At 53.4% G+C, this 27796-nt stretch overlaps 1 protein-coding gene across 2 annotated transcripts; it reads right to left on the reverse strand.

Moving 5' to 3' along the window:
* Positions 1 to 1016: 1016 nt before the first annotated feature.
* On the reverse strand, positions 1017 to 27796 carry SLC13A2 (solute carrier family 13 member 2). Of its 2 annotated transcripts, none has more exons than XM_046674489.1 (12): positions 27652 to 27796; positions 13790 to 13918; positions 12872 to 13008; positions 12558 to 12763; positions 11826 to 12006; positions 11602 to 11724; positions 9657 to 9875; positions 9324 to 9412; positions 8917 to 9038; positions 7599 to 7760; positions 6850 to 6987; positions 1017 to 1148 (listed from the first exon to the last, which is right to left on the reverse strand). In XM_046674489.1, the coding sequence occupies exons 1-12, from the start codon at positions 27751 to 27753 to the stop codon at positions 1083 to 1085; spliced, it is 1674 nt and encodes a 557-aa protein (XP_046530445.1). In that variant the 5' UTR covers positions 27754 to 27796; the 3' UTR covers positions 1017 to 1082. The 2 variants fall into 2 exon arrangements, with proteins under 2 accessions (XP_046530445.1, XP_046530444.1); XM_046674488.1 differs by lacking the exon at positions 1017 to 1148 and adding an exon at positions 5641 to 6361.

Consider the following 27796-nt stretch of genomic DNA (forward strand, 5'->3'; position numbering starts at 1 on the left):
CAAAATGTTCAATAAGGCTTCTGCAATGAAAACAGTGTGGTTTTGGTGCAAATGAACACAAAAATTTATTGAAGGTAATTGAGTCCAGAATAAACTTGGGTATTTGTGAGAACTGAGTATATAATAAGGTTTTTTTTTGTTTCTTCTTCTCCTTCTTCTCCTCCTCCTCCCCAAAGCCCCCTGATACATAGTTGTATATTCTAGTTGTAGGTCCTTCTGGTTGTGCTATGTGGGACGCAGCCTCAGCATGGCTTGATGAGCAGTGCCAGGTCCGCACCCAGGATCTGAACCGGTGAAACACTGGGCCACTGAAGCAGAGCATGCAAACTTAACCACTCGGCCACGGGGCTGGCCCCTAATAACATGTTTTAAAGCAACAGGAAAGTGTAAACAATTCAATAAACGGACTTGGGATAATGGGCTTTCCATTGGAAAGAAATAAAGTTAATTCTACTTCATGCTATATGTAAAGAAATCCAGATGGATTAAAGATCTAATATAAAATGAAAATCATACAAATAGAAAAAATATAGGAAGCATTTTTATAATTATGGAATGGACAAAGCCTTCTTAAAGCATGATATCAAATCCAGAAGCCATAAAGGAATATGTTACTTGACTAAGTAAAAATTAAATATTTCATTAGATCAAAGTATACCATAAACAAAGTTAAAAGACAAAAAACAGCCTGGAAAAAGTGTTGCAACATATATAACAGACAAAGGGTGAATATCCATAATATATAAAGAGCTCCTCTAAATAAATAAGAAGAAAGACAATCTCACAGAAAAATGGGCAAAGGACATAATAAATAAGCAATTCACAGATAAAATACAAATGGCCAATAAACAAGTGAAAAGATTTTCAACTTCATTAAAAATCAAGGAAATGAAAAGGATTTCAGGAGCCAAGGGTCCCAGGGCAGCTCTGAGGGGATGACAGGAGAGATTGTGGTTTTCGCCTTCCCACAGTGAGACTCTGCTTCTGATGGGTGAGATGAACTTCTTTCTCTTTTGAGATAGGACCTACCTCTGCCCCAGGAATGGGTGCGGGCTCTAGCTCCCTCTTTCCTTTGGGACGCACTACTTCCTCATTGTGTGCAGTCTGGGAGTGGAAGCAGGAGCCTTGGGAATTCCAGAGACCTTAGACTGAAAGAAGATTTGTGGGGTCAGTCTCCTCATTTTCTGCCCCCAGACAGGACCATCTTCTCTTCTCTCATCACATCGGCCCCTCAGAGCTCTCTCCCGGACCGTGACAGTCTATCCTGGTGTCTAGCCTCAACTCTGGCTGCTTCAGTGTTGGCTCTGCTTTCCTTGGGAAGGACTTCTCTCTGGAGGTTTGGTCCCATACTCCAGCACCCTGATTTCAGGACCTGCACAGGTGGCTGAGCTGGACGGGCTGTGGCTGAGTATTCAAACAGATCGGGGCCAGGGGAATCTCTGTCTCCCTGGAGACTGGCAGTCAGAGCTGGTTCACCATCTGCTGCTGAGCTCTGCCCAGCGCTGGGCTGCACTGAGCCAGTAGCAGTCCTGACTGGGGATGGAAATCCTTGGGGCCAATGTCTGCCATGCTCCAGTCTAGGGTAAGACTCTGGTGACCCCAGGGAGAAGGAAAAGCATTGTTCACACTCTTGGGAGCCCCAGTGTGGTGGATGAGGGGACCTCTCCCTGCACCAACATCAGGACTGGCCATCTTCCGTCCACTTCTGCTCGTGTAAGCTAGACTTGTCTTCCCAACGTCGGTTCCCAAGACTGAGCCTGCCACTTCCAGGCCTTCCAAGTCTCCCTCCATTGGCATGGAAGACATTGAAGAACATCTGCCAAGGAACTGGGCCCAAGCATAGCTGCACTGAGGCCCTGAGGCCCAATGACCCTATGTCAAAGAAGGGTTTGAGAGGTCTAGGGTTAATCAGGATGGGCTTCCTGGGGGAGAACAGGCAGCTCCTTGGCTGTGGATGAGGGAGGAGAACCAGCCAGAGCTGTGGAGGGTGTGTGGCGGGGGCCCCAGGTTAGGAGGTCTAAGCCTGTTCTGGTTGGCTGGCTCTCTGGGAAATCCAGGGAGTTTCCAAGCCGAGAGCTTGGTGGGGGGGGGGGTCTGGTGGGGAGGGACACAGCTAGAGTCCTGCTGGGTGGGGAGGGCAGGCTTCTCCCGTCTTCCCTAATCCCTCCTGCTACAGGAAGCATGGCTGTGGAGGTGGGGAGGGGCAATGACGTGTGTGTGTGTGTGTGTTCACTGGCATCAGTGTCTGTGTAAGTCCCCAGGTACCTGTGTGTGAGTATTCACATTTCTGTTCTCATGCTCACATGTGCCACGGTGGGTGTGCATTAATTCTGTGGAGCTATAATGTGATGCTGGGTCTGGATCTGGGATCCAGAATCTGTGTCTCAGTGTGTGTGAGCATCTGTGTACTTGTGACAACACTAAGGTCTGACACCATGTGCACGGGTATCTGTGTTTATGTGGGTCTGAGTGACTGCGTGTGTACAAATGTCTGCGAGTCTGTGTGTGCGTGTGTTTCTGTGAATGACTCTGGGGGTCTTAAGGGCTCTGAGTGCCTGTGGGTGACTTTGCACACATGAGTGTCTGTGTGTGTGTCACTGTGTACGCAGGTGTCTGTGTCTGTGCATGTGTCTATGAGTCGTTCTGTGTGTACACAGGAACCGTGGCTCTGTGTTTACATGTCTGTGGATCTCCCTTCCTTAAGAGCAACTCTGCTGAATTCCTGTCACCACCTTTCCCATCAAGCTGTTCCATCTCCTCTGCCCCTCCTCCCTGTGCCCTCCTCCCCTGTCCTCTCCGTGAGGTTGAGGGCTCACCCTTTGGAGGTTCTCAGACTCCCTGGCCCCAGTAAAACCTCATGGCTCTGTTGATCATGACTAATGGTGCCCAGACTAGGGTGGAGGCTGTAGGGGGCACCCTCTCCAGGCTGGCACCCACCAGAACCTCCTCCACCCCATTCCTCCCCCACCCCTCACCCTGCACCCCCTCCACACAGCTCACCCCTCCCTCTTCAGGAAGCAGCCTCCTTCTGAGACTTTGGGGAGACAGGGAAGTCATGGCCTGAGCCCCCAGGGGGCCTACTCTGGGCTCGAGGACCCTGACTTCTAGAGCTGCCCTTGACCTAAGGCCCAAGTCAAGGTGAACCCAGAGAGTGGGATCAACAGCCCTGCTCCCACCTTCTCCATTTCCCTAACAAGTGCCCCTTGTCCACCCTGCCAGGTTTCTCTTTGAAAAATTTGACTTGGGGGCTCTTTCCTGGGCCCTCTGGCTGCCACAGTTGCCTCTGGGTCTGCTGCTGGCCAGAAGGAGTGGGGAGGCAAACAGGGCCACTCCCAGGCCCCCCTCCCAGGAAGACAGCAGTAGGGGAAAACAGTAGGAGTTGGCTCAGAAATCTGGGCCTATCTCTGAGCCTAAGGTGACACTGGCCCAGAGAGGTCAAGATGTTGTCTCAAGGTCACATAGCACTCCGCTCACAGTAGTCTGGAAAGGGGCTTCGAGGGCAGCATGTCCAACTTCCCTCCAGGAGCAAAAACCTCTTTATGCTTCTGATACATTCATTCATACAATTGTCACTGTGCCGGGCCCTGTGCTAGGGACTGGGGACAGAGCTGCATCAGGCAGACTGTGCTCTAGTTGGTTCTGGCCTCACTGATCTTCTCTAGGAATGGGGAGCAAACTACCAGAGAAGTTCTTGAGTCCCAGCAGCACACATTCAGCTGGTAGGACACCCAGAGGCTCCCGCTGTCTTCCTGGGAGCCATGGGCGAAGGTGTGTGGGTGTCTGGGCAGGGAGGGCACAGACCCCAGTCCCAGCAGTGCCCCATCCACCTGCCTGGGGCTGGAGTGTGAGTGCAGGAGGGCCTGGGGGCCTGGGCTGCCTGCACAAGCCAGCCCAGGGACAGGCCCTTTCTCCCAAAGCTGGCCCAGGCTGTGCAGCTTTATTGGCCAGCTAATGATGGTGATTAGGACAAGTGCCACCTGCCTCCTGTCAGCCCTCCCACCTGCTGAGGAAGACGGTTTCTGAGCACCTGGGGGAGGCCTGTCCCCTGAGCTCTGCCAGGGCACCCACCACAGCTGACCCCTCAACCCTCAGGCCAGATTTTGTCCACCTCCTCCCCTGAGGAGGCAAGGCCAGCCCAGTGCTCATCCCCTGCGACTGCTGTGTGACTTCAGTCCACACCTGGCCATCTCTGAGCAGGACTGAGGGGGAAGTGGGGAAGTATGAAGAGGAGCTGAGAACAGTGGGTAGGGGCATGTGCCACCTGAGAAGCACCCCTCTCCCCTGACGTCCCCAGCCAGGGCTGGACTGGGAACTCAACCAGGGTCCAGAAGAAAGCAGTAGCAGAGGGCCCTCCTTGCAGATGGGGCTGAGGCTGCTCTTTAGGAACCCACTGCATTGTGGGTAAGCCAGTGGGGGAGTCCCACCATGTGGGGCCAGCCCACTCCCAAGGGGGGGTGTGTGGCCTGAGGCCTTGGGGGGTCCTCATGTGGGTCTGGGTGGGAGCCATGATTTATGACTGTGCTTCATGAGTGAGGAATGCCAGCCTGGGGGACTGGGGTGGGGGTGGAACCACCGGCCTGACACTCCTCACTCTGCTGGGTGTCTGGCATGTCCTGTCAGGATCCCCTATCCCCTGGGGACAGCCATGTTCTCCCCCATGTGGCAGTCCCATCCCATCTACGTCTCCCCCCGCCCCCCTTCCCTCACCCCTCCAGCTCTGGGAGTACTGAGTGAAGGCGCAGCCCAGGGGGAATCCAGAATTCAATCCTTTCTGGTTTTCTCTCTTCACAACTCAGCCCCGTTTTTACTGGGCATGAGGGTGATTGTAAATATCTCTTTTTTTTTAATCCCACTGCAGCAGGAGGAAACTGGATGAATCTCTTGGAAATTACCATCTAGGTGAACTCAAGACTTATACGCCACTGTCCACAACGAGAGAGATCTAGGATTGATACAAAGATGAACTTCCAGCCTAGAAGGGATGTTGAGCTCCCAGAATGGATGATGGGTGTGGTATCGTCCTTCCCCACCCTCATCTTGCCATAAATGAAGATTCTGGAGTTCACGAGGGCAGGGAGGCAGAGGAGGGATGGAGGTGAGGTGGGGAGGCAGGACAATCCAGAGTGTTGTCTGGTCCTGGACTCTGAAGGCCATGCCAATTTTGAACGTGTTCCTGGGAGTCTCACTTGCACCCTTCTTGCTGCAGGCTGCCATTTTGGGTGAGGGTCCATCTTTCTGGGGCCCTGCAAGGGTCAGCCTGCCTCCCCTGGTCTGGTGGGACTGGTTTTTCCAGCTGGAGGAAGGGTCGGCAGGAGCTGGCAGGGGCAGAGGGTTTTATGTAAATGCCCAGGGAGTGCTCTGGGAACGGGAGGCCGGTTTTCCTGAAGACACGCAGGGACTGGCAGCTCCCAATTAGCCGGGCCGGGTGATGTCAGCGCTGCTTTCCCGGGTGGCTGCGCCCACTCCGATTGGTCTTGGCAGGGGTTCCTAGCCATTACCTTCTCCCTTGGGTGGGAGTGGTGCCAAGGGGGCCACCATACAGGACAGAGGCCAAGTCCCCTCCCACTGTGCTCCCCAACCTGGGGCCTGAACCCTGTTGTGGACCAGCCCTGGAAAGTGCCGTGAAAATCCATCGCAGACTGTACTGAAAAAGACTTTAATGTGGCTAATATTGGAACCCTCCCCCAACCCAGAGAGGCTGAGGAGACCTCAGTATGCTGGGCTGGTCCCAGAGGCTGTTACCATGGCAACTGCTGGTAGGCCCTGCTCCCCAGGCCACCTCAATCCTGAGTTTCAATAAATACAGTGCAAAGGGGTCTGGTCACCCACCAAGTGGGGGAGATAAAGACCCGCGGTGCCAGAGAGGGCCTGTTGTATTGTTTGTGAGCTCACGCAAGTGCACTGTCAAGCATACACGCCTAGGATCACGTGCATGACACACGCTCCCTCTCAGACATCCTCACATGACATACCATCCTCACATATGCACATATATATGTACACACACACACACACACACACACACATTTTTCTCAGACACACCGGATTGAGCACACACACACCTTCCTTACAGACACACATGAGGTCATGTATACATGTGGCTTTCTCACAATGTTTGGCTTGGAGCCTGGGTGTCCCCTCCTGGCTTCTGAGGTGGGTCTTCCTAGTCTTGGCCAGATTATGCCCTGGGCTAGGGGGTAGGTGTGGTGATGTTCTCCGGGCTGACCCTGCAGGAGGCCGTGGTGTTGGAGTGGGCCCAGGAGGGGAAGGTGTACAGATTGAAGATGGGGAAGCTCCAGCTGTTGATGGCCAGCGTGATAACCAGCACCCCGATGATGTTGAGCAGGAATCCTGCCCTGGCCTGGTGTGAGGAAAGGCAGTTTGGGTGAGCAGGTGCTGAGCTGGGCCGGGACCCATCCCTTAGGTGTTTAGGAGATCTCTCGCTAGCAAAACTCTCCCTAGGAAGTCTTCCCTTGGGTCTAACCTGCAGCACTAGGCAATGCGCCTGCCCTTGCTTTACTCCCAGCGCTAACAGAGAAAAGGGAAACTCCTCATGAGCTTCCGGGGCCCTGGGTCTTGTTCTCTCTGAGTCCATCTCCCTGGGTGCGAGTGCCTGGCAACTTGGAGCCTTCCCAAAATTCCTCACCCCTCTTCTCCCTCTCACATGGCCCAGGGCTGGCAGGACCTGAAGACGCTCCAACTGGGCGTCATGTCCCTACTTCCCCTGCTGTTCCCCACCCCGACAGGGTCCACTCTCAACTCTGAGAATCTCAGTGGCTTTAAGCTACTTTGTGTCCACCAAGATGGGAAGACAGAGGAGGGAGTGCTGAGGGCCCCCCTGCCACTCACCATGTCAGTCACTTTGAGGCCTCCGAAAGAGAAGACAATGGCGTTGGGCGGGGTGGCCACAGGCAGCATGAAGGCCAGGGAGGTGGCCAGAGTGCAGGGGATCATGACATAGAGAGGGTGGACACAGATGGCCTGAGCCTGGGTGGGGAGACAGAGGGGTAGAGCTGACCTCAGTCCCCATCCCAGAGGGGAAGTCGTGGCCTCCAAGCCCCTTCTCTGAGGGACAACCTCCGCAATACACACTCTGGTTGTGAACCCACCACTTCTGCCAGAAAGGCACTGGGCGACCTGGGAAGGGCCCCTTGACCTCTCTGGAGGGGATGAGTGTGTGGCTCTGCCCTGTGGGGCGTGGTGAGGGGAGGGGCCCATAAAACGGATCTCAAAGGGGCTCTGGGGTGTCATCAAAGGCTGCGGGAATGCGCCTGGGGTGGAAGGGGCTGGGGACGCTCCCGGGAGCAATTTCACCCCATCACCTCAGGAATGACCAGAACAGGGACTGGTCTGGGGTGGGGGGTGAGCCCCGTCAGGATACTCAAGGGATGATGTCACCAGGGATAGGGTGAGTCAGGGGCCAAAGGGCCTTGGGGCCCATGGGGGCTGAAAAGCCTGGGGAAGGGTGAAAGCTCAGGGGTCCACTCCTGGAAACAAGAGGAGGTGCAGACAGGTCACCGTGACCTGCAGGCGGGACCCCTGGGTGGGGGTGGATAGGAGGGCTGCCTGGGGGAGATACGTCTGCAGGGCCAGCTCACCATGGAGGCCAGGATGGGTAGGAAGAGTGTGTTGGTGGCCACATTGCTGGTGCACTCAGTGAAGGTGGCAACCAGGAGGCAGAGGATGAAGGCAATGGCAGGAGGCGGCACGTTCTGCAGTGGAGTCAGCTTGTTTCCCAGCCACTGTGACAGGCCCGATTGCTGTGGGCGGAGGAGGGTGGTGTTGAGAGGCTGGGCTGCCTGGGTCGGTCCCCTGCTGAGGCTCTGGGAGGGTCCTGCTCCTTCCCAGACCTCTCTAGAGTCTTCAGAGCCAAGGCAGCTTGAGAGGGAAGATAAGACTCAGCTTGAACCAAGAGGTCCCCTCTCTTCCTCTTGAAGGACAGTTGGGTGTGGGGAGAAGGGTCAAGTGAGAAGCTAGGAGAGGGGGCCAAAGGACCTTCTTGAGAAACCTGGGGCTTGGTGGGAGTAAAGATCTTTGACCCCATTTACTCCTGCTCTCCCGACCTCTCTTGGGAGGTTCCTGGCCAACCTTATCCCTCTCCCTGGCCCCTCCAGCCGAGCAGGCTGAGGCAGATGGGACCTCGCTCTTGGCAAGGGGTGGGGTCAGGGTAGAGGCTGGGAAGAGGCAGACAGGAGGATGGTGACAGTCCACAGGGTCAGAAGAGCGCCAAGGTCTTGCCCTGCCCACGTCTGTGATGCCAGACGGTGAGCCTGAGGGAGCTGCGACTTTATCTCATAACGTACTGCCCACCCAGCACCCAGCACAGTACTTGGCACAGTCGGTGAACGCTTGATGGATGAACCAACCTTGGACCCAAGAGGCCCTAGCACCAATCCCTGACCCAAGAAGTTGCCTCCTATCTGTGCAGTGAATGAGCTTAGCAGAACACTGACGCCGAGGGGTGCAGGTTCAGGGATTCCCCTGTTGGATGGAGGCTCTGTGGAGTCTCCCAGCGCCTGGCTGCGTGTGATGATGGCGCCCCCTTGTGGCCACAGCAGGTAGACTGTGTCAACCCAACGCCAGCTACTCGCAGGGGCTAAAGCTATTGCGTTCTCCGGCTCGGGGTGAGGGGGTGGAGAGGGGTAGGGTGGTTGGTCCCTGAGAATAGTCCCTGCCCAACAGAGAAGGCTGCCTTCCCTTTGGCTTTGAGAACCCGACTGCGGAGACGTCCCTGTGGTTTGTGTTTCCTTCCCCTCCCTCAGACGAGGCTCTGCTCTAGCTGCTGCAAAGGCTCTACTCACCAGGGGGCGCCCAATTGGGGAGCAGGTCTCCCCTGTGTGGGACAGAAGAAGGGCCCCTCTTTCCTTGCCTCGGGGTCTCCCTCAAACAGGCTGGGGAGGGGTGGGGTTCTCTCACCTCACTGCCCTTGGCCAGGGCATAGCCACCTCCCAGCAGAAACAGGACATTCCAGGGCAACTTCTCATGTACTGTCTTCCAGTCGAGGATGGCAGGAGGGGCCTTCAGCCTCCCCGGTTCTCCTACTCCCCAAGCAGAAGAGGATGAGTCACCAAGAGACAACAGGCTTTCCCTCCCCTCCACTTGGCGCTTCTCTGCATGGGTCCCCATCAGAGCTTGATGCATGTGGGAGCCGGACCTTCATTCTGCAACATCCTGACTTTGTCCCTGAGTCCCTGTGCCCTTGGTAAGTCACCCCAACCTCTCTGGGCTTTGTCTACTCCTGCCAAGTGTGGTCGAAGGTACATTCCGTGCTGGGAGGCAGGGGCTGCCTAGGGGCCCTTCCCTGCCCCAGTCCAGGTACTTACTTGGATCCTGAGTCAGCCCTGGGATCTTGGAAGGCACGATGAACAGAACTATGCCGATGAAGATGGCCACTGTCCCATCAGACACCATGCTGTGGGCAAGGGGGGGGGGGTGGGGGGGGGGGGGGAGGGAAGGCTTAGTGGCTCAATGCTGCTCAGGGTCACAGAGTGGAGGGTGGTGGAGAGGAGCCCTTCCCACAGATGGACCAACCCCCACTCCTGGCAAGTTCCCCTACCCCCAGTGTAACCTGTTCTGCTCTGGGGGCTCTGCTCCCTTCCCTCCTCCCTCAGCCCACTGAGCCCCAGAAGTATTCCCCCTCTCCCCAGAATGCTCACCTTTCCCCATGTTCGTTGGAAAAAGCCAGGTTGCCCCAGCCAAGAAAAAAGCCCGGCTCCCGGGTGAACCAGAGAATCACCAAGGTGAGAAAGAGCACGGTGACAGCCTTTTCTGCAAAGGTCATGGCGCCCAACAGCCTGTGTTCCCGTTGGATGACGCGGTAGGCTGCCCGCTCTTTCTCCCCCTCCTGACTCCCAATGCCAAAGTTCTTCCGGAAGCTGCAGGCAGAGAGGCGGGGGCAGCTACTGAGGGCCTGCACCAGGCAGGGGAGCGAGGGGCTCTGAGTGGCTGTGATGGAAAGACTGAAGCCTGTGGAGGCCACCTCAAGGTTGCTACAGTGGGATCTCCTAAGATCCTGGAAGAAGGGCGGAAGACTCTCGGAGGTTATGGCTCTTATTTAGCAGAGGTAAGGCTGGGGCTGGAGGGCCAAGTTTCCCCATGCTCGGCCCTGCTGCACCTGCCGCATTGGCCCCTTGTGGCTCCAGGGCTTCCCTTGTGCTGAGTCCTTCCTTGTCCAGAGTGAGGACCTAGAGGCCCAGACCCCATGCCTCCTCTGTCCCTGACTCCAACAGTCTTTCAGGAAACCCTTCCCCTCCCTCTCCTCCCCGTTTCTGGGCATCCCCACCCACATCGTCCTCAGAGGCACAAGAGTCTGCAGCCCACTTCTGTGTGCCACTTGCTTAACTCGTGTTGACTTTTAACTTTGCACTCAGGCAAATCTCAACTCCCCTGCTGGACTGTGAGTTCCTCAAGGACAAGGACCATGCTTCACACATCTTTGAATCCCCTGTGGTGCCTGGCACTGTGCTGATCTCTTTGACTACCACCTTGCCTTGTACCAGCCCTCAACCTCAATCCAGCCTCCTTGCACCCACCCAAGCGATTTTCCCAAAGTACAGCAACAATGCTTAAAAACTTTCAATAGCTCCCCACTGTCTGGACAGGAAGGGCCACTAACAAATCATACTGTAATACCCCTCATATCACCACTCTAATCCTGTACTCATAGCAGACATCACTAATCAATCCCAGACTCAGTTCTAACTGAGCCCTATCTCACGTGATCTTCAACTTAGACCTGTAGTGACTACCAATAATCCAGGGTTGCAAGTAAGAATAAAACCTATTTACTACTCTTGGCCTCAAGGACAAGGTCCAAACTCTTTATGCGGCACCCAAGATCCTCCATAATCTTCCCCTGCCTACTTCTCCAACTTCATTTCCTGATACTCCTTTTTGCTCTTTATGCTTCAACCACGCAGGACTAGAGTTCCCCCAAATACATGTTTTTTCTTGCCCCTGTGCCTTTGTACAAGCTGTTCCTGGAATGCCTTTACCCAACTCTCTACCTGGCTGACTTCTAGATCCACAAGATTCAGTTCAGGCATCATCTCCTCCAGGGCCCTTCTGGAATCTCCACTCTCCTGGGCCATGCTCACAGTAGCTGTGCTTCCGTCTCTCATGGCTGCCACCATATCATCACCCGTCAGATGGTGAGCTCCAAGGATAGGGACTATGCCTAGTGTCTTCTAGTATTCTCAGTACCTAGCCAGGCACACAGTAGGAGCACAACAAATGCTTTTGTAACTGACGATGCTCAGCATGTGCTCCTTAAGCCTTTACCAAAGGACTGTGGAGCATTATGGAGTAGGACCTGGCCTGGGCATCAGGAGACCTGGCTTTCAATCGCAGCACTGACAAATCTAGTTGTATACCACTCTTCAAGCCTCAGTTTGCTCATCTGCTAAATGGGGTAATACTCTCCATCTAGTAATTCCCTCAGATAGGGGGGCCAAGTGTACAGAGGGGCCTTAGGAGGGAGAGCCCTTCTCCGTGGGATGGTGAGTATATCCTTTTCTGCCATGGCTACCTGGGTATCCAACTGGAAGCTCTCAGAGGATAAGGGCAGGCACCTGGGTTTCTCTCACCTACTCCACCACTTACTTGAACCCCAGGAACAAGATCTGCAGCCACAGCCAGGCAAGCACCAGCAAGATGACCATGGTGGGGAAGGCAAAGCTGAACCAGGAGACGAAGTTCACCACATTGGGGTTTTCGGGGAAGAGCCTGAAGGGAGATGAGGGCTGCTGCATGACATTGCCCCGCCTCTACCCTGCCCCATTTGCCCCCCATTGAGAGTGCAGGCTCCCCACCCCTCAGACACTCACGTGTTCATCTGGCCTTGCAGCACCAGGTTGGGGGCGGTGCCAGTCAGTGTGGCGATGCCCCCGATGCTGGCCGCGTAGCAGACGCACAGGCTCAGGCCCTGGGTAAAGCGGACCTGCTCCTGGTTCTGCTTTGCCCTGGGCTCTGAAGGAGCAGGCGGGACTGGGTGGACCTGCCCGTTATCTGGGAACAAGGGAGAGTTCAGGCGGGGGTGTGTGCAGGGCCAGCTCCAGGGAGCTTGGCTGGAGCTCCACGGCCTCTGGGGCACCTTGTCAGTGAGCAGCCTAGACTTAGGGTTGGGGGAGGGCAGAAGCTGCCACCAGATCTACAAGGGCCAGCACTCCCGGAGTCTCAGGCTGGGATGACTCTCAGGCTGGGATGACTCTCAAATACCATGTGGCTCAGCTTCTCTCTTGAGAGAGAGAAACTGAGGCACAGAGAAGGGGAGAAGTTTATCTAAACCACACAGGAAGAATGGAACCTGGACCCCTGATGGCCACCCAGGCTCTAGCTCTCCGCTTGCCAAGACCCAGCATCTTGGTTTGCCCAGGACTGAGAATCCCAGCACGTGGGACTGAAAGTCCCGGGCAAATCAGGACAAGTTGGTCACCGCACTTCTTGCCTCCCTCTTCTCTCCCTAGAGGCTCCAAGATGACCACCCCTGTCATGGATGTCACCTCAGACTCTCCCCAAGAGCAGAGAGGTTGGGGCAGGGTCCACCTCATCTTTCTCACCAAGCGTGGTCTCTTCCTTCTGGGAACCTGATTCCTGGAGTTCAAAGGTGGGGTTTTCACTGCCCTCCTCAATGTCCTTGCCCCTGGGAACACTGTACAGCTCCTCCAGGACGGCGTGCGCGATGGGCACCATCATGGCTGAGGAAGCCGTGTTGCTGATCCACATGGACAGGAAGGCGGTGACCAACATGAAGCCCAGCATCAGCCTAGGGATGAACAGATGCACACACTGGTGTTCCAGCATCCCTTCAGGGACTGGATGCCCAGAACGCCACCCACCCCTGGTTTTCCAGTCCTGGTTTGTGGGAACTCACAGGGCAGGCCGCACCCCAACGATGAGGAGCACTTCAAGGGCGATGCGTTTGTGCAGGTTCCAGTGCTCCACGGCGATGGCCATCAGCAGCCCCCCAAAGAACAGGATATTGGTGTCCCTAAGGTACTCGATGGAGACCTGGTGGGCAGGGACAGCTGAGAGGCAGGAGGGGGTCTCCCACTATGCCCTTGGGCTTATGGCATGCAGTCACTGACATTCCCACAGAGATTGGTCTGCTGGGCTCTTGGAACCAAATGGAAATGTTCTGGGGATTATCAGTCATTTAATATTAACCAGGTTCCTCTCTTCCTCCAAACTCATTCTTTCTCCCTTCAAGAATGACGGGGAGATAATCTAGCCTCATTCCACTGGTATTTCAAGCCATCAACTGGGAGGTAGATAATTTAATGCTGTTCCTAGAAACTAGAGTGATGGTTCTCAAAGTGTAAACCCTGGGCCAGCATCACCACCAACCTGGAATCTAGAAATGAAATGCATAGGCCCTGCCCCAGATCTGCTGAAACTCTGGGGTGGGGCCCAGTAATCTGTGTGTTAACCAGCCCTGCAGGTGACCCTGTTGCAGCTCAGGTTTTGGACTGGAAGGCTATGAGCTCTTCAGCTGGCTTTCAAAGTCCCTTTTCCTGAGTCACTAGGCCTCTCTACCTCCCTGGCCTAAGCTTAATCACTCCCACTTTGAATTAACTCTCAACATTAACCACGCACTCAGCATTTCTAGAGTGCTCTCCTCTCTTGTCTTCTAGCTGACTCCTCCCTCAGTGCTCTCTGATCTGCCAAGAACAGGGAGGGACCCCTCTTCCGAGTGCCCTGCCTACGATGCGGCTTCCTCCGTCACCAGTATCCTAGGGCAGACCCCCACCATCCCCCGGAGCCCTTCCTCCTGTGGATGGGGGAGGTTTACCTCGGAGGCATCCATTATGCCCATCATGGGGTACAGGATGATGGGGAAGAGGGCGGTGACAGCCAGGGGCAGAGCCTCGGTGCACCAGTAGAGCGCCATGAGGATGATGGTGTAGGCACAGTAGGCTTCCTGCAGGTGGAAGGGAGTGGCAGAGCTGTTGGAGGGGGCAGGCCTGTGTTCCAGAGTCATGTCACCTCCTGCCCCCAGAGAAAACAGGCCATTTGTAACAGTGTGGGGAGAACCTGTGAAACCCACAGCCAATGACTCCAGAGCCCGAGGTCCCATTTCAAAATGGAAATAAAAACGAAGCAAGGCACTCATCACCTTGTCTTTGAACGTGAGGAGCCTAGACATTATAATCCAGCCACATGAGAGGCTAGAGAGTCTGGAATAGGGTATTAGGCCCCACCCAGACCAAGGGACCTGTAGGGAGCCCAGGTGAGGATCCTCACATGAGATGGGGGCTCATCTAGATGAGACTGGCAATGTAGACCCCTACCTGGCACCCTGGCCTTCCCTGGCTTCATCAGAGCCTGTAAGAATATATTTCTTTCTATGATGATTCAATTAGTGTTTGTTCTCTCTGCTAGAAGATGAGATCCATGAAGACAGAGTCAGTTTTGTGGCATCTGGATCCTTGGAGCTCAGGACCCAGCAGGCTTCAGAGTAAATCTTTCCTGAATGAATCACTGGAAAGTTTCAGCAATGGCAGAGGGTCTCCTTTCTAGCAGTCCTGCCCTGATCACTGCTTTGCACAATTCCAGGCACCATTCACGCTTATAATGTGTGTCAAAGGTTCCCCTATCCTTGTGTTGTGCAGGGAATTGTGGGGTAAACCCTGAGTCTTGGGAGTCTTTGGGTACCAAAGGTCCTCCTTTCTCTCAGGAGGCCCCCGAGTCTAGAAAGGCCTGACCTCAGGCCTGGGAGGGGAACTGGAGCAGAAATGGAAGTCAGACAGTCAGCCCCAGACATCAGGGGCCCACCCTTCTTGACACAGTCTCTCGGAAGGGCTGGGGAGGGAGGGTGAGGGAATCATTAGCCAGAAGGAAGCCTCCAGGGGAGAAGGTGCCCTCATCTGAGGCTCCTCAGGGCCACCTGCTCACTCTTTGTTTGCCAAAGGAAGGGACAGCCTACTGGGACAACAGGGTTGGGGGCCCCTCCTCTCTTGCCTGTCTCGACTGCCCTGCCCCTCTTATTTTCTCCACTTGGTACAAGCTTAGCTCACCCTTTAGTACCTCATGTCCTTAAGTACCCTGAAGCTTGGGGAAGGTCCCTGGAGGTGGCCTGGAGGAAGAGGAAGCTGCTGGGCAACTCTTAAGAGCTGGATGTTTTCATGTCTCTTGTTGGATGAAACTCAAACAGCTGTTAAGGTGGGTGTGGTGGTCCCAAGTTATGGATGAGCTTGGGGTGGGGGGGTGGGTGAGTGGCTTGCTCCAGGTCGTAGAACTAGGGAATGGCAGAGCCAGGATGGAACCCAGGCAAGGTGTTTGGATTGGTGTTCAAGAGCATTCCATCTGTCATCGAGGTAAATGGCGCCCCTGGAGTGGTACAGCACACAGCCTGCACAGCCCCGCTGCAGAGCCCAATCTGTCTGGTGCTAGGTTCACTTTCCATGAAACCTCCACCACCCCTCCTCACCCTGGACATGAACTCATGGGCCCCAGGGGTGGGGCCACCTTGACCCTCGACCAGAGACCCACCCCTTCTCCTCCCACAGCAGGAGACCGATTCTGCTGAAGCTGCTGTTTCCTCAACCACTTCCTCACCTGCAATGATTGCATGGGCCAGTTACTCACCCGCCCCTGGGGCTAAGGGCAGGCCAGCCCCTCTGGACCCTGGTGACCCCCCCATCCCGCCCACCCAGAATTCTCTGACCAGAGACAAGGAGGGGGGCTGGGGCGATGGGTCACTCTGCTGATTCAAGAAGAAACCTCTGCTAACAACAGCAAAAGTACCCTGAAGACTACCTGTGCCAGGCATCATGCTCCACGCCTTCAGATGCCTTTGAGCGGCATTTAGTTGCACTGTGGGGTAAAGACTATTGTTCCCATTTCACAGACAAGGAAACAAAGACATAAGTTAAGTAATAAATGTGTCACTGTCATACAAATAGCAAGTGAAGAAGCTAGCCCATCTGGTTCTGAACCCCTACTTTCACTTTCTACCCTGAGCTTGATCCCTTGCACTTGTGGGGTGTCCTCCAGCCTTAGGCTCGCTGTGACCAGTGGGGTGTCTGGGGATGAGCCGGGGCTCTGAATCCAAACAGAACTATCTTCCCTGGAACCTGCCACTTCCTGTTACCTGGCTCCAGGCAAGTGCCTTCACATCTGAGACCCCATTTCTACACTCCAGGGGGACCCGTGAACAGTCATATGTGCCCCATGAGCTCCAATGTGTTCAGTCCCTACTCCTTTACAGCTTCTCTGTGTCCCTTTCCATGTCTGTCTGTCTGTCTGTCTCTGGATCAAAAGGCAAAACTGGTTTCAAAGTTCCTCCGAGAAGCCTTCCTTGGCCCTGGTGGCCCTGGCCCTGTGTCCCCACCCCACCTTCTGGGCAGCCTGTCCAGCTGTAGCCTAACTCACTGACCTGCTCTTCCTGGTTCATGGGGTGCTTAACTGGGGCATAGAATTCCAGGGATCCGTGAAGTCAGATGGGAAAACGATTTCATCTTTTCACTAACATCTAACTAAGGTTATGAACACAGGCAACAAAACCATACTCCTGTTGACGGTGCTGTTGGGGATTTTGTCACAGATGTTTGATTGTGCCTGTCAGCTGTCAGATGTCTGCACAGACCAGTTGTCACAGTTATCTCAAAATATATCTTGAAATATTGTCTACACACATGACTATTTTGACATGATGGTAGTTATTATATCAACACTAGATCTTATTTAATGCATTCATGGAGAAGAACCTATGTTTCTGAATTGTGATTTATTTTTTCACATTTTTATAACTGTATTTCAAAATAATTGGTTTCCTTTATAATCTTATGCGTTTTATTTTGTGCATCTCAAGGCAATGTTCTGAGAAGCGTCCATAGTCTTCACCAGATAGCCCAAGGCATTCATGGCTCAGAAGTGGGTTAAAATCCCTGCATTAAGACAAAGGGAAAGAAAATATTTATCTAGCACCAACTACTGTGGCTTCCCTGAGGCAATCACTTTGGGAATTTTCTAAACTCCCAGGCCCAGTTCCGGGTGGAGTGAGTCTCTATGGGCCCAGAAGGCGGATGTGAGCCAGAGTGGAGAATTTACAGTGGCCAGGCAGAGTGGGTGGGCATTTTGCACACATTCTCTCTCGTTTCATCCTCCCCTCTCCCTGAGGCAGAAGTTGTCATCACTCCCATCCAGGGGTGAGGACCGTGACTTCGGGAGGTCTAGCACCGCCTTGTTGACATTTGTTGGTTGAAGCTTAGTGGGCGTGGGTTTGAGGTTGGGGAGCTGTTTGGGTTTGGAGGGGCCTCCCCGGGTCAGGTGCCAGGCCCTGGGGCACCCCCTCAGGGTAGAGTCCTGGGGATCCCTTTTCCTTGGCTCCACAGTCTGTCCCATTCCGAGGTTAGTATCTCCAGTTTTAGAAGTGGGACCTCGGGGATCAGCCCTGTTCATCAGACAGTCATTCAACAAATACCCTCTCCGCTCCAGATCTCTGGTCCTGCTGGTTCTAGGCCTCATTTTACTTTTCCCATAAATGCCTCCCATTTACTTCTCTCCAGCTCTGGGCCACTGGCCTGATCCAAGCCCCAGCATCTGGGACCAAGACTCCTGCAAGAGCCTGCTTAGTCACCTCCCAGCTTCCTCTCTTGCCCCTGAAATCTCTTCTTGCTGTAGCCAGTGAGATCTCGGGGCAGAAATCTGTTTAATCCACCCTCCCCAACATACACACACTCACCTCCAAGCAACTCAGATCCCTTCAGGCTCTCCCACGGCTCTTAGGAAGAGTGCGGGGCTGGTCTGTGCCTCTCTTCCCTGCTCCCTCTGCTGCAGCCACACTGGCCCTCTTCCAGTTCCTCAGATACTCCGCCCTCTCTGAAGCCACAGGGCCTTTGCACACAATTTCCTCTCTCCTTCCCCACATTGCCCAGTTAATGTCTACTCATTCTTTTATTTTTATTTTTATTTATTTATTTTTTTGAGGAAGACTGGCCCTGAGCTAACATCCATGCCCATCTTCCTCTACTTTATATGTGGGACGCCTACCACAGCATGGCTTGCCAAGTGGTGCCATGTCCGCACCAGGGATCCGAACTGGCGAACCCCAGGCCACCGGAGCGGAACGTGTGCACTTAACCGCTCCGCCACTGGGCCGGCCCCTGTCTACTCATTCTTGAGATCTCAACTCAAAGATTCCTTTTTCAGGGAAGTGTCTGTGGCTTCCAGGCTGGGGTATATTCCCCATTTTTGATACTCTAAGCCCCTGTATCTCTTCTGCATAGCACTCATCACAGTCTGTAATTAAACATTTAGTTTCATGAATTTCTTGATGAATATCAATCTTTGTCGTCAGACTCTCCAGGGAGCAGGGTCTGAGTCTGCTTCTGTGCCCCCAGCAGGGTGCCTGGTACCTATACAGAGTTGACACTGTGAACGAATGAGTGAATAAATGCTAGGCACTAGGGATACAGACATGAGTCTGGCCCAGCTCTGGCCCTTAGGGAATCTGAGTGCCCCGTGTGGGCTGGCCTATAAGGCTGTGGGTGGGTGGGCAGCCCTGCAAAGCCAACAACAGATCGAAGAGATAAACCCTCAGAGGGCTTCCAAACCCCAAAACTGGCAGCTTGCTTCTTCTGTAATGGGAAACACAGGTCAGAGGTCAGAAAACCTGAGCATCCAGGCCCAGTTTTATTGCTATGTGTCCTTGGGCAAGTTACTTAACCTCTCTCAGCTTTGTTTTTTTTGTTGGTAAACAACATTGAGCATTTCGTGCTGTACACGCTTTTATCTCCTTCATGCAGTTTCCTTATCTACAAAAGGGAATAAGAGAGATACCCACCCTGCTGGGTTATTCTAAGGATGAAGGATGTGAATATGTGGGTATAAGCTGTAAAGGACTGCAGATGACAGTGAGCAGATGGCAGAGTTGGCACTGGGAGACCAATGCGCTCCTGCGCTGCTGGGGGACCAGGGTGATGCATGAGGCACAAGTGGAGATGAAGGTGCCAGGGAATCAGGGCAGACTCTGGACCCTGGGTGTGGGCAAGGTGTGGGACCTGTGGGCATCACGGCCTTTGCCCATGCACAGCCTGTGGCTATTGGGCAGCAGCAAATATGCCCACAGTCTCAGAGGTGTCACAACTTATTCCTCCTGGTGACTGAAGGTTAACCCAGGGGTGGGGATGGATTGGTACATACTGGGCCACACCCGCTGCCCCTCTGCCCCTCGCAAGTAGAGATGCTTCTGGCAGTGAGCACTCCTGGGTCTTGAGAGTGAGGCGAGGCACCAGGTGGCAGCCTGGCAAGCACCATTGCAAAGGAGACACCAGAGAGTGGGATCCCAGAGGAGAAGGGGGCTCTTCCCTGAGCCCCCCGGCATCTAGGCTGAGGAAGGCTTCCAGAGAGGGGATGCTGAGCGGGTGCTGAAGGATGAATAGGAGTTCAGTGGGTGAGCAAAAGGTGCCGGGGTAAGGGAGTAAGCACAGAGGGAACAGAATGAGGCAGAAAAGATCAAGACGCATTCTTGGAGGGGTATGATGCTTGGAAAATGCCTTGTCTGCCCTGAGAGGGATCTAGGACTTTATCCAGGAGACAGGGGTACAAAGGGGAGGCCCTTGAAAGGTTTTAAGCAGAGGATAACATGGTCAGATTACACTGATGCTACCATATGTGATTTAAAAGAATATGTACATAAGGGTTTGTATATACTTAGGAAAATCTCTGATTCAGGGATTCCTACCTTTTTTTGTACTAGGATTCCCTTGATGAAGACTTCCAACTCCTTCTTAGAATAATGTTTTTTAAATGCATTAAACAAAATGCATTGGATTACAAAGGAAACCAATTATATTGAAATACAGTCATTAAAATATGAAAAAATGGGCAAGCTAGTGATATGTGTGACTTTTTCCTAACTGGTAAGACCTTCACTGGCTAATGGCTATTGTCATTTCAAAGTCATGATTAACATAAACAATATTTCAAGGTCCTGGCAACAGCTGTAATGCGATGTGAAAATATCTGTGATTTCTACTGGCAGCAAAGTCAAAGACATCGCTAGTACTATTGTGGTTTGTTGTCTACATTCACAACAGAAGGAAAGGCTAAATTTTCTTGAGAGGTTATTGACAATAAAATGTAACTTTTTTCCATCCAAGTTCACAGGCCTGCTGAATCCTGCCACCAGACTCCCAAGGGTGAGAAGTCCCTGCTCTGGAGGACGTATGCCATGCTGGCTGCTGGAACTGCCCTCAGGAAGGGCCCTGGGGCAGAGTGTGGGAGGGGGCCCTCGCTGTTTCATTCTTTTGTGCTCTTGAATTTTGTACAATGTGTATGTGTCCCCTAATTAAATACATCACCTAAAGATGAAAACAGGGAGCTTACACCTGCGATAGTGTGGTGGATGGATCGGAAGACCCGGGATGGGAGGCTGGGAAGTCACAGGAGGCCATGGTGGGTGTCCAGTGGGGAGATGACAGGGGCTCAGAGCAGGTCATAGCAGTGGAGATAGAGAGAGAGGACGGACTCCAGAGATGGTAGGAGACAGAAGACAGAGGGTTTGCATGATGGCTGATGGGTTGGGCAGGAGGAATGGGAAGAGGAAAACTTGCAGGTGCCTGTCCTGGGTGTCTAGGTGCATGGCAGTAGCCACAAGGGGAGGAGCCAGGCCGAAGGCACTTGAGGAAGAAGGTGCAGAGTGGGCTGGGGGTGTCTGTGATATCCTTTCTAGGAATAACAGGCCCATGCAAACGCCTAACGCCTTTGAGAGACTGAATATACGAAGGGGACAATGGCCAGTCCATATATAAAAACACGTCTCACCACCTCCGCAGCAGCCAGCCCTCCAGCCAAACCACGACCTCTGCAGCAGTTGGCCCCAAACAGTCAGGATCAGCTCAGTGACTGCCAGCTTCCCGAATTTTTACCTCCCACTCTCTACCCCCGATTCCAATTCAGGACCAACCAGTGAAAGCCAAATATGCTCCCCAAACGGATCACATAGGATGCTCCCTTTCTCGTTAGCCTGCCTCCCGCTTCCCCGCCATAGCCTCCAGTCGGGGCACAACTGAGCCTTCCCTTTTTCGCTCTAAAGCCTTCTCACCCCTGCCTGCCTTTGAGGCTCTGCCAAATGCAAGGGACTGTGGCTGACTCCTTTCCAAGCCTTTGCCTGATCTCATTTGGGTGATCTTTGTTTACTTCTGCAACTTAATGTAAATGAGTTTGTTGCATCATCTTCTGCTCCAAGAAGCCAACAAAGGGAAACAATGGGTTTCTGAGTATCAGAGAAAACAAAAGCGACAGGAAGAGTCCTGACCTCACAGCTTGGGCCCTGGCCAGGCCTGCCTGTGTCCAGTAAAGACCAAATAGCAGGCAGGAGCAATGATGAGCGAGCCGTTCCCACACTCCTCCGTGCGCTTGATCCTCACAACAGCCCTGGGCCTCGCTGCTGGATTATATCCAGGAAACTGTATTTTCAAGATTCTACCTTATGTTCCCGTTTCTCACCTTCCCCTAGCAGGTGCTGATAAGCGTGGACTTGATTTGGTAATCTGAGGACAGAGTCCAAGCTGGGGAACCTTCTCTCTCTACTCCAGGGATCCTCCTGGCCTTGGAGGCTGGCTCCTTCTTCTAATCCTCCTCCCATGCACCCCAGAGGCCAGAAAACCTGTCTCCACTCAGCCCAGGGCTGCTCATGGCCACTCTTAGGGACCACACCTCACTGCTCTGGTGAGGGTGACCAGACACACCTCACTGTTTCGTAGGTAGACGCCTGAGGCCCTCATGAGGGCACCAGCCCATCTGAACAGAAGTCATCTATAGAAAAGAAGTCAGGTGTGTACACAGTGCCCAAGGCTAGCAGTGTTTTCCAGGGACCAGGAATTCAGAGAAGAGGCAGAGAGCGCAGGGAGCTGTGGTTTCCTGAGCCCTGGATGCCAGACACTCTGTGTGCGGGGGTTATCTCATTTTATCTTCACAACTGCCCCTTAGCCGGGAGAGGCTTGGTAAGGTCACATGGCCATACACGCTCCGGAGTGGATTTGAAACCGCATCACTCTGGCTCCAAAATCCATGTTCTGTTCCCTGGACTCTGCTTTCTCGACTGAGAGCCAGGAAGTCTCAAAAGATAGAGGTGGGCCCCAGAACTGAAGTCCAAATTCTTTGAATGGTCTTCCTGCCCACAGCAAATCATCTGAGTTGTGGTCCCTCTTTGGGGTTCAGGAACAGCTTGCAGTAAGGGGATTTTAGTTACACAGATGTTAAAGCGTGTGTGTACACACACCTACTGCTCTTACGTTCTAGGAGTGCAGGCGGTTCAGATCAAGAAGCTCGGCCTTCTGTTCTTACTGTAAATACAATATGGATTTCAGCTAAGTTTTATCTGGCAAATACCACGTCGCTGGGAGAATGTTTTCACAGATGGTTCTGTTGGGTCCCAGGAGGCATTTGCATTTTTGACTCTAACTTACCATTTGACCCCTGAGCAACGATTAACTCTTATGGCCCTCAGCATAAAATCCTCATTCCTTCCCCTGGCCTTGTAGGGCTGACATTGGCTGACCAGTCTTAACCCATCTTTCCTCATTCAGGGCCCCATGCTGCACTGGCCTTGTTTATCTCTCCACCTTGCCAAGCTCACCCTTGGCCTCAGGCCTTTGTACTGCATGTTTTGCCTGGACAGCTCTTCGCTCAGAGCTGTGCTTGGCTGGCTCTTTCTTGCCATTCAGGTCCTAGGGTAAATATCATGGTCCTAGGAGGCCTTCTCTGACCACTCCATCTGGGGCAGCCCCTCCCCAGGTCATGGTCACAGCCTGCTGTGTGGTGTTCACAGCATGGGCAGCATATGCTTTTGGTGTGTCTCTCCACCCCACCCCCGGCACTGCAAACTCCCCTGGATCCTGTTCCCCTCCCTGAACCGAAACAGTACCTGCCACATAGTCCGTGTTCCCTAATAAGTGAATGAATGGATGCCTGAATGGATGGATGTAAGGTTTCTGGCACACTGGTGGTGTTTATTTGCTATCTGGCTGCAGGACCGGGAGAGCAGTGAAGGCCTCAGGCCCCACTGCCTCCCTTCCACGGGGACCACAGGAAGGTGATGAGCATTTCAAGGATTCTGCTGCTAATTCCTCAAATACACCCTACTATTTCCAGCCCCTATGCCTTTGCTCCTGCCATTTCCTTCACCTGGCCTGCCCTCTGACTGCTGAAATCTCAGTCTTCAAGACCCAACTCAAATGCCGACTGCTTCAGATTCTCCCTTGACTCAGTTGGAAGAATTTTCTCCCTCCTCTGAGCTCCTGCAGGCTTCCGGCTGGACCTCTGTGTGGCATAAACACCTGGTCCTCTAGACCGAAAGCAGCTTAAGGATAAAACATCCATATTCCTTTTCGGGAACCCCCAGCACAGAACAAGAACTCCACAGACGTCACGGACTGGAGGGCAGTGGGAGGTTTGGCTGATGGCTGGGTGGATGTGAGGGTAGATGGCTCACGAGGTGACTCACAACAGGGGCACCTCCCTGCAACCCCGGACGGCTTGAGGCAGAGACCTCAAGACCAGGTTCTAGTCTACACTTTGCCTTTTTCTAGCTGGGACTTTAGGCAAATTACTTTACGACTCTGAGTCTCAGTTTACATGTCTGTAAAGTGGAGATAATAGTAGTAACCTCACGGTAACTCAGAGGTTGTTGCGAGAAATAAACGAGTTAATGCTTTGAAGTGCTTGGCACAATGACTAGCACATAAAAAATACACAGTAAGTGTCAACTATTATTATGTGCACACAGGTCTGAGCCTCGTCTGGGGCTCCTTCCCACTTCAGGGGCCGGCGCATGGAGGTAAGCTTGGGGATTCACTGCAGAGAGCAGGGACTCTGCAGGAATTCAGGATGGAGCCCTCTTTGCCCACATGCATTCACTCATTCATTCATTCATCTGACAAGTATTTGTTGAGCACCTACTCTATGCCAGGCACTGGGGACTCTGCATGGAAAAAGACAACATCCCTCACGGAGCCTACATTCTAGTGAGGGAGGTCAGAGAATAAATAGAAAATAAACAAATATATCATTTCAGATAGTGAAAGCCCTTTAAAGAAAATAACAGGGTTTTAGAATAAAGAGTGACTGGGGGTGGTCAGAGAAGGCTTTTTTGCTTTAAATTTTTTTTTTTTTGAGGAAGATTAGCCCTGAGCTAACATCTTCTGACAATCTCCTCTTCTTGCTGAGGAAGACTGGCCCTGAGCTAACATCCGTGCCCATCTTCCTCTACTTTATATGTGGGACGCCTACCACAGCATGGTTTGCCAAGCAGTGCCATGTCTGAACCCAGGATTCGAACCGGTGAACCCTGGGCTGCTGAAGTGGAACGTGCACACTTAACCACTGAGCCACAGGGCCAGCCCCCAGAGAAGGCTTTTTTAGGGAGGTAGATTTAATCTGAAACCCAAGGAATGAGAAGGAGGCATCTGGGAGAAGAACATTCCAGGCAGGGAGATGAGCAATTTGGGTTGCAGAGAGAAAGCTGGTGAGGCTGGAGAAGAGTGAACAAGAGGTAGGCCATGGGGGCTGGCCTGGGGGCGTAGTAGGTAAATTCATGCTCTCCGCTTCGGCAGCCCCGGGGTTCACCGGTTCAGATCCTGGGTGCAGACCTATACCCTGCTCATCAAGCCATGCTGTGGCAGCGTCCCACATAGGAGAACTAGGAGGACTTACAACTAGGATATACAACTGTGTACTGGGGCTTTGGGGAGAAAAAAAAGAGGAAGATTGGCAACAGATGTTAGCTCACGACCAATCTTTCTCACCAAAAAGCATAACTTAAAAAAAAAAAAGAGAGGGAGGACATGGTAGGGGCATGGAGACTGAGGGTATCTGCAGGGGTGGAGCCCCAGGGACCTGTGGCTTCCCTAAGAGGTTTGCATTTTAAGTTTGACGGGAAGCCTGTGTGGGGTTTTGAGCAGGGTAGTGACATGATCTTATGTTTTGAAAAGACCATCCTGGTGGTTGGGTGAAGAATGGTCTGGAGAGGGACAGAGACAGGAGAGAAATGAAGGTTGCTTGGACCAGAGAGGAGGCAGTGGAAAGTGATTCCATTGGGAGTATTTTTGGGATATCGAGTCAACAGGACCTGCTGGTGCATGTGGAAGAAAAGGAAAAAGAGCAACCATGAATAGCTCTGAGGTAGATGGTTGACCCATATCTTGATGAGTAAGACTGCAGGAAGAGCCACCTGGGAACGATGGGCAAACAGGCCTTGCTTTGGACATGTGAAAGTGTATGCTGCTTAAAAGAAAATAGCCAGGAGCCGGCCCCGTGGCCAAGTGGTTAAGTTCGTGGGTTCGTGGGCTCTGCTTCGGTGGCCCAGGGTTTCGCTGGTTCAGATCCTGGCCACGGACATGGTACTGCTCATCGGGCCATGCTGAGGCAGCGTCCCACATGCCACAACTAGAAGGTCCCACAACTACAGTATACAACTATGTACTGGGGGGCTTTAGGGAGAAGGAAAAATTTTTTTAAAATCTTAAAAAAAAAAAAAGAAAATAGCTGGAAGTGTCCAGGGTTAGTTGGATAATACAAGTTAAGAGGTTAGGCCTGGGGTTACAGACTGGGGGAGTCATTAGCATCGAGATGCTTTTCAAAGCAAGAGACAGCAAAACATGACCTGGGAGAGAGAGAAAAGTGAGGAAGAGCCAGGAAAAGTGGCTGAGGGGGAAGGAAGCCAGGAGAAGGTGTCACCAAAGCTGAAAGCAGACAGCATTGCAAAGAAGGGGTGCCGAGCTATGACAGTGCTCTGAGGGGTTGGGGATGGTGAGCACAGACCAGGGGTTTGGTAATATGGAAGCTGACAGACGGGGACTTGCTGAGAGCCCGCCTCCTCTTGGAGTCTGGAGCTATCTGAGAGGAGATTACTGCAGCGTAGACAGTTTTTGAGGCTTTCTGTTGTGAGAGAGAGCAGAGAAAGGAGGCATATGCGGAGGGGATGTGGGATTAAAGGAGGGGTTGTTTGTTTTTAAGATGGGAGGTATTACGGCCCCGTTTGCATGCTGATGGGCGAGATCAGGCAGAGAGGGAAAAATGGGTGATGCACAAGAGGATAACTACAGGAGCAATGTCCTTGAGAGGGGCTGGTATCCAGGTCTCCGGTGGAGGGGCTGGCCTTCACAGACAGCACGGGGGACAGTTCGTCTGAGTTGGGTGGGGGGGCTTCGGGGGAGGAAGCATCAGCGGGCCAGAGGCAGGCAGCAGGGCTGGGTGCAGCACAGGGAAGACAGACTCCTGACACACCGTGTTCCCACCAGGAGGCCTGGCTTCTAGTACTGGCTCAGGCTTTCCTGTGTGACCCTGGGCAAGTTACTGAAGCTTTCTGTGCTATACTTTCCCAGGGAGTAAAATGAGAATCAAAGTCCCTGTCTGTCCTCTCTCCCTTGGTTTAGACACTTGGCCCAGCCTGTCTGAAAACCCATCTGATGGACTCCCAGCACAGAGGTGCCACTGGCTTTGGCCTGAGATGAGGGTCATCTCAAAGGTCAGCCAGGCCCTGTTACTTATCAGGTGTCAGGGGCCCAGGGGCCATGCCGCTACATCCCCAGTCCCTCACCTCTTTGGGACACCATGAACAGAAAGCCTGCCTTGATTTCCCTATCTGTGACAAAAGGAAGAAAATGGTTCAACGAGCAGTTCTGGGGCTGTGGGGTGGGGCCAGGGTCACGATTCCATCTCAGCCTTCGGGAGACAGCGGGACGGAGAGAAGACAGCACAGGCTTGGAGCTAGACCACACCTCCAGCTCTGCCGATTCCTATCCGGGTGACTTGCTAGTGGGAGATTTACCGCGAAGCTTGTGCTTCAAGGGCCTTCTCCTGGACCAACCCTTCCCAACGCCCTGTGCTAATTTTAGATTCATAATTTTGTCTTCTTTTATTTACAGAGGGGGCCCCAAGAGTGTATAATATTCGAGCTCCAAAACCAGGATCTGCCCTGGGATTTGGGGTAAGTGAGTGAACCTCATTTTCCTCATCTGTAAGATGGGACAGTCAGACTTGCCTCACCAAATGTGGGAAAGGGTTCCCGGCTGCTCGGTACAGGGCATGCAGGGTGGGGGTGTTCCAGTTAAGGGGAGCCGAAGTTATGACTCCTGCTCTTGAGGATGGAGGCAGGAGGCAGTGGCACCTCCCCCTCTGTCCAGGGTATGGTGTCTGTGGTGCCCACTGGCAGGGTCCCTTCGTCCAATTCCCACCCCTCTTCCTCAGCAGACTTAGCCCTGGGGTCACAGATGAGCTCCTTCTTTCTATTTATGCTCTTAAAGGCACAAACTGCCTGAGGCCACTTCCTCCTACTCCTCTTCCATCCCTCTCCAGCAGCCAGCCCCACTCATGCTCCACTGAGCCCAGTCCAGGGCTGGGTGAGCACACAGTAGGCAGATAACCCCATCTGCCTCCACCTGCACCTTCTTTACGGAACTGCCTTCCCGTCTCCCAAAGTGGGAGATTTCAAGTGCACCTAAGCAATTCACATTGGGCACCTAGTCCCGGGTGCCAAGCAAAAGCCCCCTTTGACCTCTTAAACTTCAGCCCTCAGGAGGTTATAGCCTCACAGGCTAGAAGGGATGAGTAGGTTATGCTGGTCCTAAGGATGCCCAAACCCTGGCCCCCACAGTCCTTCCCCTGAGCACTTGGAGCTTCTCTGTGCCCAGAACCCCAAGCCCTTACCTTGGTGGGGACAAGAATGGGCAGAGGCAGCAGTAGAACGGGCATGAAGACCACAATCAGGTAGGAGCGATAGGCCCACAGGCCCTGCCAGCAGGTGGCCATGGCGTGGACCCACCAGGGCTGCTGTAGCTGCCCCCGGGATCCA

The sequence above is a fragment of the Equus quagga genome, chromosome 11, assembly GCF_021613505.1.
Source record: "Equus quagga isolate Etosha38 chromosome 11, UCLA_HA_Equagga_1.0, whole genome shotgun sequence".
In the NCBI taxonomy this organism is placed as follows: Eukaryota; Metazoa; Chordata; class Mammalia; order Perissodactyla; family Equidae; genus Equus; species Equus quagga.

Coding starts and splice junctions, on each gene's coding strand:
- SLC13A2 (XM_046674488.1), bottom strand. CDS start 27,753: ATGGCCACCTGCTGGCAGGGCCTGTGGGCCTATCGCTCCTACCTGATT. Junction 13,919..27,651: donor CCATTCTTGTCCCCACCAAG/GTAAGGGCTTGG, acceptor TTCCACCTGCAG/GAAGCCTACTGTGCCTACAC. Junction 9,876..11,601: donor ATCTTGTTCCTGGGGTTCAA/GTAAGTGGTGGA, acceptor CTCTGCCTGCAG/CTTCCGGAAGAACTTTGGCA.